The sequence below is a fragment of the Ranitomeya variabilis genome, chromosome 3 (genome assembly GCF_051348905.1).
Source record: "Ranitomeya variabilis isolate aRanVar5 chromosome 3, aRanVar5.hap1, whole genome shotgun sequence".
Lineage (NCBI taxonomy): Eukaryota > Metazoa > Chordata > Amphibia > Anura > Dendrobatidae > Ranitomeya > Ranitomeya variabilis.
In genome coordinates this window covers 139,142,415-139,157,550 of record NC_135234.1, presented here as the reverse complement: position 1 = coordinate 139,157,550, position 15,136 = coordinate 139,142,415, and the positions used below count along the sequence as shown (strand labels likewise).

The following is a 15,136-nucleotide window of genomic DNA, read 5'->3' as shown; positions in this document are numbered from 1 at the left end:
TTTATTTTAATTTATATCACATGCTACGTCATATGACATCTATAAAGAACCTTTATGGGGCCTTTTAACATATTAATACATGTTTTTACTGTTAATTTTCCCTGTAGCTAGTGCTTAACAACAACAAAATCAACAGTAAAAAAATATATGTTCAATTGCTCCCCAAAGGTCCTTTAAAACATTATTTGACATAGCATGGTAAGTAAATTTAAAATACAAAAAGAATAAAAAATAAATACTGCCTCTCTGAATTGCTATCAATATAACTGCCTTCATTGTAAAAGAAAAAATGTCCGATATATACTGTAAAGATTATTTCGTTGGTAAGGGTAATACAATTTAAAATGTTTTTAGCTGTTCTTTTGTGGTCATAAAAGAGAAACAGACACGTATTTCCTACTTATAACCTAATAATATCAGCTAAAATTCCCACAAAACTTTAATGCAATTTTTAAATTTTAAGCCCCATGTATTGTAGAAAAAAATAGATTTAAAAGGTATGCACCTGAAATTGTACCTGTTCAGAATGAGGCAAAAAGTCACAGTTATTTAACCAATTGATAACTGTAGATATCTACTCTCCTCATGATTTTATGCCATTATTGGCTCCTGTTTCACTAGATGATTGGACAGTAATTTCTAAACTTTATCTATTGCCCATAAGCAAAAGCTTGAATAATATCAGTATTGATTGGAGAAGTTAGACTTTTATTAACTTTTTGTCTATTATAGTTTTATTTTCATATTCTTGTTTATTTCAAGAAATAAGAATCAACCTTTTCTGCTCATCGTTTCATTTCTACATGTCCACACACCATTGATAACCACAGAAGTATTTATTGGAAAAAGCAAACATGGGCTTTATGGGGATAATGTTGAAGAAATGGACTACATGGTTGGTAAGTCAGGGCTATAGTAATGTTGTAAATTATTCCCAGCAAATGAGAATTATGTTTGGTTCCTATTAATTTTAGCCTTTAATATCATATCTGTTGAATTAAGGGCTATGCAAATTGTCTCTTCAGAGAGGAAGAGGACTAGAACTCTAGTGCCACCTATTGGAAGTAGCAATCCTAACTGTCAATCTCGACCCTTTAACGAGCCTTGTCACATGACTTAGGATAAAAACCAAACCAGAATCTCAATTTGCAGACATTGTGTTTTGGGGTACTTCCCCTTGTCAGTGCAAAGTGGAGATCTGGTTTGGCTGAGTGAGAGGTGTCTGACTGGGATCCAAGACGTATCGTTTCTCCTTGTGGGGAGTGACATGTTAAGCATACTTCTTGAATTAAGGGCTAAAGATTTTGCATAAATAAGAGCTTGCTGAGGAGAGCATATTTTCAGATCATGTGCTGTCCCATTGTGATGGAAATATATAACACATATAGATTTCACTTGCATATATACTAAGGCTGTGTGCACACGTTGCATTTTTTTCACATTTTTCACTATAAAAATGCATAAAAAAATGCATACATTATGCATCCCATCATTTAGAATGCATTCCGCAATTCTTGTGCACATGATGCGTTTTTTTTCCACGAAAAAACGCATCGCTGTAAAAAACGCAGCATGTTCATTAATTTTGCAGATTTTTCGCTATTTAATGCATTGGGAAGCTCTGGGAAAAAAAACGTGAAAAAAACGCACAAAAAATGCATCAAACGTGCAAAAAAAGCATCAAAAACTTGAGAAAAATGCGAAAAAAACACATGCGGATTTCTTGCAGAAAATATCCGGTTTTGCTCAGGAAATTTCTGCAAGAAATCCTGAACGTGTGCACATAGCCTTACAGCTATATACACTATAATCAGTTGCTTAAAATGGCCTCCACAAATCAGACAATATCTTGGGACTTTCCAGACATGAAGAGGAACTGAACACTAGATGTCCCAAGCTGATGTCTCAACTTTTAGCCTAATAGCAAGAAAGGCGACAAGTAAAGGCCCCGTCACACATAGCGAGATCGCTAGCGAGATCGCTGCTGAGTCACAAGTTTTGTGATGCAACAGCGACCTCAGTAGCGATCTCGCTATGTGTGACACGTACCAGCGATCAGGCCCCTGCTGCGAGATCGCTGGTCGTGTCGGAATGGCCTGGACCTTTTTTTGGTCGTTGAGGTCCCGCTGACATCGCTGAATCGGTGTGTGTGACACCGATCCAGCGATGTCTTCACTGGTAACCAGGGTAAACATCGGGTTGCTAAGCGCAGGGCCGCGCTTAGTAACCCGATGTTTACCCTGGTTACCAGCGTAAATGTAAAAAAAACCAAACAGTACATACTCACCCATCTGATGTCCGTCAGGTCCCTCGCCGTCTGCTTCCTGCTCTGACTGAGTGCCGCCGTACAGTGAGAGCACAGCAGTGACGTCACCGCTGCGCTCTGCTCTCACTGTACGGCGGCTCAGTCAGAGCAGGAAGCAGAAGGCAAGGGACCTGACGGACATCAGATGGTGAGTATGTAGTGTTTGTTTTTTTTGGTAACCAGGGTAAACATCGGGTTACTAAGCGCGGCCCTGCGCTTAGTAACCCGATGTTTACCCTGGTTACCCGGGTGCTGCAGGGGGACTTCGGCATCGTTGAAGACAGTTTCAACGATGCCGAAGTCGTTCCCCTGATCGTTGGTCGCTGGAGAGAGCTGTCTGTGTGACAGCTCCCCAGCGACCACACAGCGACAAAACAGCGACGCTGCAGCGATCAGCATCATTGTCTGTATCGCTGCAGCGTCGCTGTGTGTGACGGGGCCTTTACACATTAGTTGCTTAATCAGCCTGTTGCTATGCTTTAGCCACAATCTTCCATGTATTCAGATAACCACTGATTCTGCCTCGTCCATCTCCTCTAGGACCTCAAACTCCACACTCAATCTCACCCTAAATGAGACACGTGTTCCAACACAGCAGAGAGAATTTCCCCTCTGCTTACAGTGCAGCCAGGCCTCACCGCAATCAGGCAGTGTTTAAATGACTATGCCTTGGAGATCACAGTAAATATTATTATTTATTTATATAGCAACATTAATTCCATGGTGCTGTACATAAGACGGGGCTACATCAAAATACAAATATCACTTACAGTAAACAAAACTAACAATGACAGACTGATACAGAGGGAAGAGGACCCTGCCCTTGCTGGCTTACATTCTACAGGATAATGGGGAAGGAGACAGTAGGTCGGGGGTTGCAGTAGCTCCAATGGTGTTGAGGTGGCTGTGTGGTCATTACAGGTTGTAAGATTCTTTGAAGAGATGGGTTTTCAGGTTCCGTTTGAAGGAACCAAATGTGGTACGTAACCGGACATGTTGGGGCACAAAATTCCAGATGATGGGGGATATTCCGGAGATGTCTTGGAGGCAATTGGATGAGGAGCAAATAAGCGTGGAGGAGAGAAGGAGGTCTTGGGAGGACCGGAGATTACGTGAGGGAAGATATTGAGAGATTAGTTTGGAAATGTGCGGAGGAGAAAGGTTATGGATGGCTTTGTAGGTCAGTGTTAGTAGTTTAAACTGGATATGCTGGGAAATTGGGAGACAATGAAGGAATTTGCAAAGAGAGGAAGCAGGAGTGTAGTGAGGATAGAGATTAATTAGCAGAGCAGCAGAGGTAAGGATGGACTGGAGAGGTGAGAGTGTTAGAAGGTAGGCCACAGAGGAGAATGTTGCAATAGTCGAGGCGGGAGATGATTAGGGCATGCACAAGCATTTTGGTAGAGTGAGGGTTGAGGAAAGGATGGATTCTGAAAATATTTTTGAGCTGGAGGCGACAGGAGGTGGTGAGAGCTTGGATGTGCAGTTTGAAGGACAGGGCAGAGTCAAGGGTTACTCCGAGGCAGATTACTGGGACAGGGGAATCACACAGTTGAAGAGTTGTGGGCAGCAATCCAGGCCGAGTTTCAGCAATGGCTGTCTTCACAAAACCCATGTGCAGGGAAAGGCATGTGCAATAATGATGCAAACCTGCTGCCTGCCCTAAACTGGGTCAACCTCACACACATGCCATGCATGGCTCACATCCTCAACCTGTTCAAGAAAAGCACATCCAGCCCATGAATGGCAGCGCTTCCCAGGACTCACATTCAAAGATGATATTTCATATTTTTTTATTTCATAACTTAAAATAGAAGAGATACAACGCGTTTCGGATACAGTATATATCCTTCTTCAGGTATCATAAAAACACAGTACAAATCCTACCTGGTAGGATTTGTACTGTGTTTTTATGATACCTGAAGAAGGATATATACTGTATCCGAAACGCGTTGTATCTCTTCTATTTTAAGTTATGAAATAAAAAAATATGAAATATCATCTTTGAATGTGAGTCCTGGGAAGCGCTGCCATTCATGGGCTGGATGTGCTTTTCTTGAATTACTCATCCTGTGTGAGCCTTACTCTGGCTCTTTCACTTGGATCCACCCGAGGCAAGCTGCAAGCCCTGTATATTGAAAAGTATCTCAGAGGGAATTCTGAGGATACATAATTTAAAGCCATTTCAGTCTTTTATCAGGTGAGTGCATAAAATTGTGCACCCTTTAAAGACTATAATATTGTGTTTACGCACTTAGGGCGCCGCGATTTGTCTGTTCTTCTTTCCCAAACAGGGTTTTTTTGTATATCCTCAACCTGTTGGTACAGCACCACGCAGGTCATCAAATTGCATCGCTACAGAGGTCTTTCGGCCTACCGGTTAACCGGTTGATCTGCAATGCACCGACATAGTGGAATTCCACTCTCCACCTCTTGCAGCAACTGTGGCAGCAGCAATGAGCCCTGGTGCAATATGTCCTTTTTGCATAGCCTGGACCAAAGTAGTACAGACGTGGTGCAAATCACGCTTGCGGAGTGAGAACAGATGAAGGACTTCTGCACAGTTTAAAAATGGCTAATAACATGGTCAGCGCTGACGATGCAATCAAAAGCATCACTGGTCATCTACATGCTTGAGCACACTGTGAATAGTCTGTGGGAGAAGCTGGTGGTCCCAAAGGAAGAGGAGGATGCTGAAGGGATAACAATATCTCAAAGTTCTTGACTATTGTCGCACAGGCAGGTGCCATGCAATTACAGCGATCAAGGGGGGTCATGGTACCAGACAAACTGTTAGTGAAAGTGCAGGAGCCTAGGAACAAATGGAGGAGGACGAGGAAGAGGTGATGGCCTTGCAACAGTCAGGAGAAGAAAAGGATAGTAATCCCCTCTCTGTTGTCCATGGTTGGCGGGAGGAAATGTAGAAAGCAAGCTTGAGTGTTACCCTGCCACCAAGACACGATGGTCTTGGACCTCATGGAAGTGCCCCACACATGAGCGCCTTCTTGCTGCACTGCATCTGCAACATGATTCCTGTATTGTTAGTATTAGAAATAGTGCTGACTACTGGGTTGCCACTCCCTTAGATCCACATTACAAGAGTAAATTTTGCTAGATCCTCCCCCCAATGTAAAGGGACTTGCGCATGCTGGAGTATCAAAACATGCTTGCACACAATCTTAAGAGTAGTTTTGCCCAAGACAGCAGTGAGGTATGCAGTGTGCATCGCAGTTATAGACTTCCAACCCTGGGAACACTGAGTCGTCAACACAAGAACATTAGTAGCAGCAGTGTAAGTGGCATAAGTAATTTTTGTGAGTCGTTTCACACATTTTTTAGACTAGCACGTGCACCAGACCTGAACAGAGTACAAGTCTTAGGGTAAGTGTCCACGTTCAGGAATACATCCGGATTAGCTGCTGATTGAACGCTGCGTACAGCCGCAGTGTTCAACCCGCAGCATCCAGATGTTACAGCATATTAGAGGGGAGTTTATGAAATCCCATCTCCACTAAGCGTGCAGGGATGCCTCGGGCGGCCCTGCGTTTATGGACATGCGGGGCGTCTTTTTGCCTCAAGGTAAATCACAGGGTCCTGTGTATAGGGTGCGGAGATTCCAGATGTGTGAAATGAACACGTCCGGAATCACCGCGCATACAGAAGGGGCGGCGCTTTGGGTGGAGCCGGTTTTCCGCTGCGTCCAAAGCACCGTCATTACGGACCGTGGACATGCAGCCTTACACATTGTGAACGACTGGCGAGGAAGGTGCAGGAGTATCTTGAGCTCAATATTAATACCATCAGGGGGAATTTGGTCACTTTTGTATTTTATTCTTCAAAAATGGAAGAGTAGCCTGAGCTCACCGGTCACACCTGGGAGATTTTTTTCATGCCCAGCAGCCAACGTTCTCTCAAAATGTGTCATCAGCCCTGCTGCTGGTGTTGCGACAGATAAGCGCTTTCAGCTGTCCCCTGAAAGTGTTCACCGCCCAACTTTCATCAAGATAAACAAGTAATGGATCTCCAATGACTTTTGCACCCCAGGCGATGGTGTAGTTTTTAGTGTGCTGCATTGATCTTGCGTTATTGCAGTATGTGACACTTTGTGTCGTGGCTTCTGTGCCTGCTGTTGCTACTGCGGCTGATGTTACTAACAATTTTTGAAAATGTGGAAGAATACAAGTTGTGTCTCCATCTGGTGGCTTGCCTGTAGCAGAAGTGGTGTCAGAGCCCTATTATACAATTTCTACTCTGGGGAAATTGATGACACTTTAGTGGTGTTTACCCTTATTTTTAGAAATGTTTGGACTACAAGTTGGGTCTCCTTCATGTGTGTTGCCTGAATTTGGCAAGGTTCTCAGGGCACCAGGCCTACGCTTGTCAGTCATCCACCTGTTACTGATCAATGTTTAAACAAAAAATGTATGTCGAAGCCCTGTCCCATGCATCCATGCTGCACAATTATACGATCTGTACTCTGGGTGAGATGGACCGTTGGAGAGTTGTGAAAAGAGGATAATTCTAGTGCCACCTCTGAGGACTGTAATGTGTGTAATGTTAAGATAAAAGAGAGAAGGCGATGCCACTTGATGCAGCACTTGCCATCCACTGGAGCACATGCTATTTCTGGACCTCATCTACAAGGCGTACCTTTATACGCCTGTCAAAGAAAGGGAGTCGAGTAGCCCATCCAGTAACACAAATGACAAGCCTATTTCCCCTTCCACCACAACCTTGCATTTTCCGGTTCATGTTGGATGTACCCTTGCCCTCTTTTATCCAGCTGTTTCACAACCCTAGGCCAAGACCTGTCAGTCATTTGTCTCTAAATTAATAATCAGTATTTGTGCAGCGCCCCAGAGTCCTGGTCGTTGCAGTATTGTCGCTCTGCCACAAGGGGGAGTGATGGTACGTCTGATGGCACTAAAGGAGTTCACCTGACCAGGTATCACAGTCACACACTACACTTCACACTCCGGCCACCAGGGGGAGCAAAAGGTGCTATGTATTAGGCCACTCCTCACACTCTGGTAAAACTGGGGGTTGGATAGGAAGTTAGGGAGAAGCTGACTGGGTTTTGCCCAGGTAACATCCAGTGAGAGGGGAGCGTTGCTTGGGAAGACCCAGGGAGGTCTCTGTCAGGGGTGGGATCCTGGCAGTGGCCTAGCACGGGACAGATCGTTACGGAGCTGCGCCTGCAATTCCTTGCGGCAGCATCCTAAGAAAGGACAAGAAGCGAAGTATTTTGTGGAGAAGTGAGAAACGAGATCACAGCACAAAGGAGATAGAACCAGGAGGAGTTGTGCCCGGAGATCGGCAACATCCTTCTGAGGCGCGTAGCCGGCGGCCGGAACGCCGAGGGAGTAATACGCTCTACGCATTACTCCGAACTACGGCAGGGCAGTTAATTCCAAGTTGGCTGTCCACCTTTTCACCTACAAAGACAACGGAGGCAATTGTGGGAGAGGGGCGTCTCTAGGGTCCCTATAAAATAACTCCAGGCCTACCCCGTCATACGGGTGCGTCCTATCCAAACCATCTGGGGGACAGAGAGAGAGAGAACAGAAACATGCACGACAGTTGTGAGGACTATCATTTGGTGCTCAGCAGGGAGGTACTACAACACCCAGGCGCTAGTAGGTAGGCTACTGATTTCCACCTGCAAAGGGAACTCTGGATGTGCCTTCGGACCGGCCGGTCTCAGCCAGCCCTGTTAGCAGTGCTCTGGATTGCGGATGCCGAAGCCTTCAGTTAAAAAGGTAAAGAGACTGCAACCCTGTGTCCTCGTCATTTACTGCGACCTACACCATCACTGTCTACTCATCAAGGGAAGCCCTGGGGACATACTTTACCTGTGGGAAGTCACACCATCTAGCTGCCATTCCATCACCCCAGCGGACCCCTAGCAGCGTCGGTCACCCTGACCGAACACCACAGGTGGCGTCACAAACACTTGACAAACTTTCACCTACACCTTTAATGGGGCGCCCCTTAGCAGGGCTACGGACTGGGTCGGGCCACCGTGACATCCCCAGAACTGAGACAGAGGGACCCGGTACTGAGTACCCCGCTGCCCTGCGACTGGGGGCCGCTCCATTTGCACAATACAGATGAGTTAGTATTGCAGAGTACATTCCTAGGACAGAGCAATGTGGCACTGCTGTATAAAGATCTTGTGTACCTCAATGTCTTGTATACAAACTAAAGCAAGAGAAAAAACTTTATTTAGGTGAGCAGAATTCTTTTGATTTTTGTTTGCTTAGATTTGAAAAAAAAAGATGTTTTCACAGTGATGAGTACCAGGTATTTTCTGGATGTGACCTATTTTGTATTTTCCAGGTTTTCTAGTCTTCCAGGTAGTAGTAGTATAGGTAGCACACCGTTTTATACTTCAGTTCCACATGTGTATTATTTGCTACTTTTTGTTATCATCGTGTGTGATTTCCTTTATTTCTGGTCCCAGTAACTACTTTAATCAGTTCTTAGCTCATCATTTTATCAATGAATATTTATCCCCAGGTTTAGTGGTCGATGCTATCGATAATGCAGGACTGCAGAACAACACAATGATCTACTTTGCCTCTGATCACGGAGGACATTTGGAAGGAAAATATAACAAGTTCCAAAGTGGAGGATGGAATGGAATTTATAGAGGTGAGAAAAAAGTTTCTAGTGTGATGTAAAGCAGGCAACATCTGTATTCTATGCGCTCATGGTGACATTTTAGAAATCTTCTTTGTGGGTGGAACGAGTGTTTGGTCTCATGCACACATCCATGAATCATGTGCGTTTTGTCCTAGATTTGCACAATGGTACGTGTACAGATTACATTCTATGGGCTGTTGATATTTCTGCGTTTGTTTTTGATCTGATATTGAAATCAAAGTGGCACATTCAGATCTATGGGTTTGTGAAAACTACTTACAGCACACGGATAGCATCTACTGTATGTGCTGTCCATGATTAATATTGTAGTGGATAAGAGAACCTTTGAAGGGTTTCTTTTGTTTTATTTTTTCATACATTAAAAAATCACTGGTTTTAACCACTGATGAAAGCTGGAATGTTTTTGAGAAATTAGACCATAAAGGGATTGTCCATTCCAAATCGATAAGTCTGCAGTCACTCTGTGTGACTGCAGACTTGTGAATTTCCCCTTTGGGTATGTGTGTTATACATACTCCCGGCCAGTGCCAGTTTAGTGGGTGTATCCTTGCACCATACACTACACTTGTATTGAGCGAGATCGCGTCCTGACTTGTGATACGGCTGTCCAGTGGGCATGGCCGACTAGAGGGCGCAGCCTCGCTCCATACAAATGTGTATGAAGTGAGGCTGGCTCCACTGGACGAGCCCTGGCCAGGAGTATGTATAATGCATACATACCCTCCGGTCCCGGCTCAGAAACCGGCAAATCCCCAGATCGCACAATGTTTGCACTGGGGTGATTCATAAGTCTGCAGTCACACAGAGTGACTGCTGACTTATTGATTTGGACTGGACAACCCCTTTAAGATTTCCACTGAATTTCTGCTCGTACTTTTCAGCAGTCAGTTGAGTGCTGTGCCCATACACTGATAATTACATCTTTACTAGGAGGGGAGAGCTTGAGAAAGGTGGACATACAATTGTTGTGAAAAAAGGCAGATCTGAAGTTGTATAACACAGTTTAGTTCATGAAATATTGCTGATATTTCACCTATATTTTAATACCAGGCATGTAGATTTTATACAGTGTTTATAACATTAATATAGGACATTTACAAAGCCTTATTTTCCAGGTGGAAAAAGTATGGCTGGTTGGGAAGGTGGGATCCGTGTACCAGGGATATTCCGATGGCCTGGTGTGATTCCTTCTAATGTGAAAATTGATGAACCTACAAGTCTAATGGACATCTATCCAACTGTGGTCTTCTTGGGTGGTGGAGAATTGCCTACAGACAGGTTTGTGTTAGATCTATTATTATTTTTTTAACCTTTAAACTCTTAGTATGGACAAAGCTATTAAAGAATGTTAAGGCAGTGCCTAAGACACACGGGCAACTTTAGGTTAGAAAGTGATGCTATATCCTAGCGACTTGCCATTTCTTACTGTAGCAGAAATAGCATCAAGGTATATGCCCAATGTACTCAACTATTCCTAATACATCTAGAAATATTAAGGATAAAACATGGCTACATCCATGTGAGTGATGGTCCAAGTGTCAAGGTTTTGTTGACTTATACAGATCGACTAGGGTTGAGCGAAACGGGTCGTTCATTTTCATAAGTCACCGACTTTTGGCAAAGTCGGCGTCTCATGAAACCCGACCCGATCCTTGTGCGGGGTAGGCCATGCGGTACGCGTTCTTGGCGCCAAAGTCGCGTTTCGTATGATGCGTTTAGTGCCATTTTTACAGCCAATGAATGAGCGTGGGCAGAGTGATGACATAGGTCTTAGGGGGAGTGAACGCCTATCGTCATGTTATCGCTTGTGTGCAGTAGGGATTTGGAATGTGCAAAACGAAATTTGCTGTGCTGGGACGAGGGGAGAGAGAGAGAGAGAGAGGGAGAGGGAGATCACAAAACCCGACTCGACCGTAAAAAACTAAAGGTCGCTCAACCCTAAGATCGACAAATCCCTTAAATCCTAACTTTCCTTAAAGACTCCAATTCTCACAATACAAATTCAATATATTATTGTGTCATGTAAAAAAAAAAATCCTCAGCAGGCTGCAACCCATATCAAAACTATTGACTGGCCATACATAGTCACAAGAAGCATATACCAACAGAGTATTGCAAAGTCACATGGTTTCAAAGCGGGTCTTCTCGTGCCACTCAGGATATATTATGCATTTCTGAAAGATAAGGAAGAACACCTCTTTAGCCATAAAGTGACTTATGTATATTTGAATTGGTTGTCCAGGACTGATCTATTGGCGACCTATCCAAAGGATAGACTAGCAATGAGATCAGTGGAGGTCTGACACCAATCAGCCCCATATATTACTGAACTTTATCTCCCATTCGCTTGAGTAGCAGTCACACTGTAGTAATCAACAGCACTAATTCATGTACAAAGCTGCTGTACTCCGCCATGAACCTTGCTTTATTCTGGAAACTGCCCAATGCAGTTTTTGGCTGATCAGTGGGATGTCTGGTGTCGGACCCCCCTGATCACATATTGATTGCCGGGGACCAATTTGTTTATGCCACATACAGGTCCTTCTCAAAAAATTAGCATATAGTGTTAAATTTCATTATTTACCATAATGTAATGATTACAATTAAACTTTCATATATTATAGATTCATTATCCACCAACTGAAATTTGTCAGGTCTTTTATTGTTTTAATACTGATGATTTTGGCATACAACTCCTGATAACCCAAAAAACCTGTCTCAATAAATTAGCATATCAAGAAAAGGGTCTCTAAATGACCTATTACCCTAATCTTCTGAATCAACTAATTAACTCGAAACACATGCAAAAGATACCTGAGGCTTTTAAAAACTCCCTGCCTGGTTCATTACTCAAAACCCCCATCATGGGTAAGACTAGCGACCTGACAGATGTCAAGAAGGCCATCATTGACACCCTCAAGCAAGAGGGTAAGACCCAGAAAGAAATTTCTCAACAAATAGGCTGTTCCCAGAGTGCTGTATCAAGGCACCTCAATGGTAAGTCTGTTGGAAGGAAACAATGTGGCAGAAAACGCTGTACAACGAGAAGAGGTGACCGGACCCTGAGGAAGATTGTGGAGAAGGACCGATTCCAGACCTTGGGGAACCTGAGGAAGCAGTGGACTGAGTCTGGTGTGGAAACATCCAGAGCCACCGTGCACAGGCATGTGCAGGAAATGGGCTACAGGTGCCGCATTCCCCAGGTAAAGCCACTTTTGAACCATAAACAGCGGCAGAAGCGCCTGACCTGGGCTACAGAGAAGCAGCACTGGACTGTTGCTAAGTGGTCCCAAGTACTTTTTTCTGATGAAAGCAAATTTTGCATGTCATTCGGAAATCAAGGTGCCAGAGTCTGGAGGAAGACTGGGGAGAAGGAAATGCCAAAATGCCTGAAGTCCAGTGTCAAGTACCCACAGTCAGTGATGGTGTGGGGTGCCATGTCAGCTGCTGGTGTTGGTCCACTTTGTTTCATCAAGGGCAGGGTCAATGCAGCTAGCTATCAGGAGATTTTGGAGCACTTCATGCTTCCATCGGCTGAAATGCTTTATGGAGATGAAGATTTCATTTTTCAGCACGACCTGGCACCTGCTCACAGTGCCAAAACCACTGGTAAATGGTTTACTGACCATGGTATTACTGTGCTCAATTGGCCTGCCAACTCTCCTGACCTGAACCCCATAGAGAATCTGTGGGATATTGTGAAGAGAAAGTTGAGAGACGCAAGACCCAACACTCTGGATGAGCTTAAGGCCGCTATTGAAGCATCCTGGGCCTCCATAACATCTCAGCAGTGTCACAGGCTGATTGCCTCCATGCCACGCCGCATTGAAGCAGTCATTTCTGCCAAAGGATTCCCGACCAAGTATTGAGTGCATAACTGAACATTATTATTTGATGGTTTTTTTGTTTGTTATTAAAAAACACTTTTATTTGATTGGACGGGTGAAATATGCTAATTTATTGAGACAGGTTTTTTGGGTTATCAGGAGTTGTATGCCAAAATCATCAGTATTAAAACAATAAAAGACCTGACAAATTTCAGTTGGTGGATAATGAATCTATAATATATGAAAGTTTAATTGTAATCATTACATTATGGTAAATAATAAAATTTAACACTATATGCTAATTTTTTGAGAAGGACCTGTATATAGGATAGACAAATCTCTTTAAGGCTAAAACCTATATTTATCTTTTCTGGCTTATTATGCATTTCTTATATTACATTAGAATAATTGATGGAAGGAACCTGATGCCTCTACTTACAAAAAAAACTCCTCATTCAGAGCATGAGTTTCTTTATCATTACTGTGGAACTACACTTCATGCAGTCCGCTATCATCAGAAAGAAAGTAAGTGCCTTGTTTCATCTTTGTATTTATGGGATGGCTTTGTATCTGGTTAACATTGTGGTGTTTGTATATTCTGTCCATGTCCATGAAGGTTTTGTCAGGTTTCACAAAAACCATTTGTATGGGCCAAATGTCCTCCAGTGACATCATCCACACTGTTAGTCTATGAGCTCCAATGTGGCCAGAAGCAGATTTGAGGTCATTCTCTGTTTCTGGTCACCTGGGAATGCTTTCTTGTGGCATACTGTATGGGATTTTATGTCTTTTATAGATGCTATGTAGCAGTATCTGTTCTAGTGATTGATAACTTTAGTCCATGTTAAATATGTGGTTGATTTGCGGTAGTTGTGTGAATATTCATTGTTAAGATCCACAACCTACTGTGAATGTGGTGTTCATAAGCCATCACATATGCTGAGGAAGAAATCAGCAGACAGTGATTAAACTGTGAATCCTGCCGGCTATATTCTGAATTTGTAGCAAAAATTATAAATCAATTTTTAAATTAAATTATGTGTTTACATTTTTTTTTGTTCCTAGGTGGAGCTATTTGGAAAGTCCACTATATGACTCCAGTCTTTAACCCGGATGGTGCAGTGGGATGTTATGATATATTGTACTGTGGTTGTGAAGGAGACCAAGTTACTAACCATGATCCGCCATTATTATTTGAGCTATCAGCTGATCCTTCAGAATCCAACCCTCTTGACCCTCAGTTAGAGCCACAATATAGTGCCGTCCTGAAGAGAATTAAGATGGCAGTGGCAGAACATCAGGAGACAATCAGTGAGGTGCCTATGCAGTTCTCTTTCCTCAATAATGTTTGGAGGCCCTGGTTACAGCCATGCTGCGGGACATTTCCCTTCTGCTGGTGTGATAAGGAAGACCATTATGACCACTCATAAAGCGACGGTTAGGTGTTCATGGTTATGACCACTAGCAACTAGCTAATTAAGCTACCCCAACACATGGGGTAAGCAATGTAGCTAAGGCTACTTTCACATTAGCGTCGTGCACTGCGCGTCGTGCAATGCGACGTTGCGGCGCACCGACGCATACTGTGGAAGCGCCGCACAAAGGGGGCAGCGGATGCTGTTTTTCAACGCATCCGCTGCCCCATTGTGAGGTGCGGGGAGGAGGGGGCAGAAATGCTGGATACGACGCACCAAAAAACGTTACATGCAACGTTTTTTGGTGGCGACGGTCCGACGCAACACGACGTGTTGTCGTGTGGCAATGCATCGCACTGCGTCGCTAATGCAAGTCAATGGAGAAAAAACGCATCCTGCAAGCACTTTTGCAGGATGCGTTTTTTCTGCAAAACGACGCATAGCGACGTGCAGTGCACGACGCTAGTGTGAAAGTAGCCTTATCAGGAGAAGTATACTACATTTGGTAATATCATTATTATACCTAGTACATATTTGGATAGGATCTTGGAGATGGGAATATCCCTTTATATAACTCTGTATGCTCATAGCCTTAGTTTGCCTGCAATTCACTGTAATTCATATTCTATAGTAATGTCCACATTTTATTATTAAACAAATTTTTTGATTGTAAAATGGCTTTACTGATCTTGCATCAAGAAAACCATGATCGTCATAGATTATTATTCTCAATTTACCAGGAACTGTGTAGCATTCCGTGTTCACTTATAGCATGGCTGGGCAACCTCAAGTCCATGGGCCAGTGTAATTTGGTCCTGCCTTCAGTCATACTTGCGGTGGACCGCATTGGGAAAGTAGTACACTCTTATCAACTGATGTCTCTGTGACCGTAGGTAAACTTTTTACCTTGGGTCACAGCTGCT

At 43.6% G+C, this 15,136-nt stretch overlaps 1 protein-coding gene across 1 annotated transcript in view; it reads left to right on the top strand.

The window, feature by feature from the left end:
- Positions 1–14,693, top strand: part of LOC143815479 (arylsulfatase H-like) — a 99,834-nt gene extending 85,141 nt beyond the window's left edge. Inside the window, exons 7-11 of the mRNA XM_077294706.1 lie at positions 763–899; positions 8,825–8,959; positions 10,087–10,249; positions 13,202–13,323; positions 13,864–14,693. Of these exons, the coding sequence (XP_077150821.1) occupies positions 763–899; positions 8,825–8,959; positions 10,087–10,249; positions 13,202–13,323; positions 13,864–14,228 (922 nt within the window). The 3' untranslated portion in view covers positions 14,229–14,693. The remainder of the gene's footprint in view (positions 1–762; positions 900–8,824; positions 8,960–10,086; positions 10,250–13,201; positions 13,324–13,863) is intronic.
- Positions 14,694–15,136: the final 443 nt, after the last annotated feature.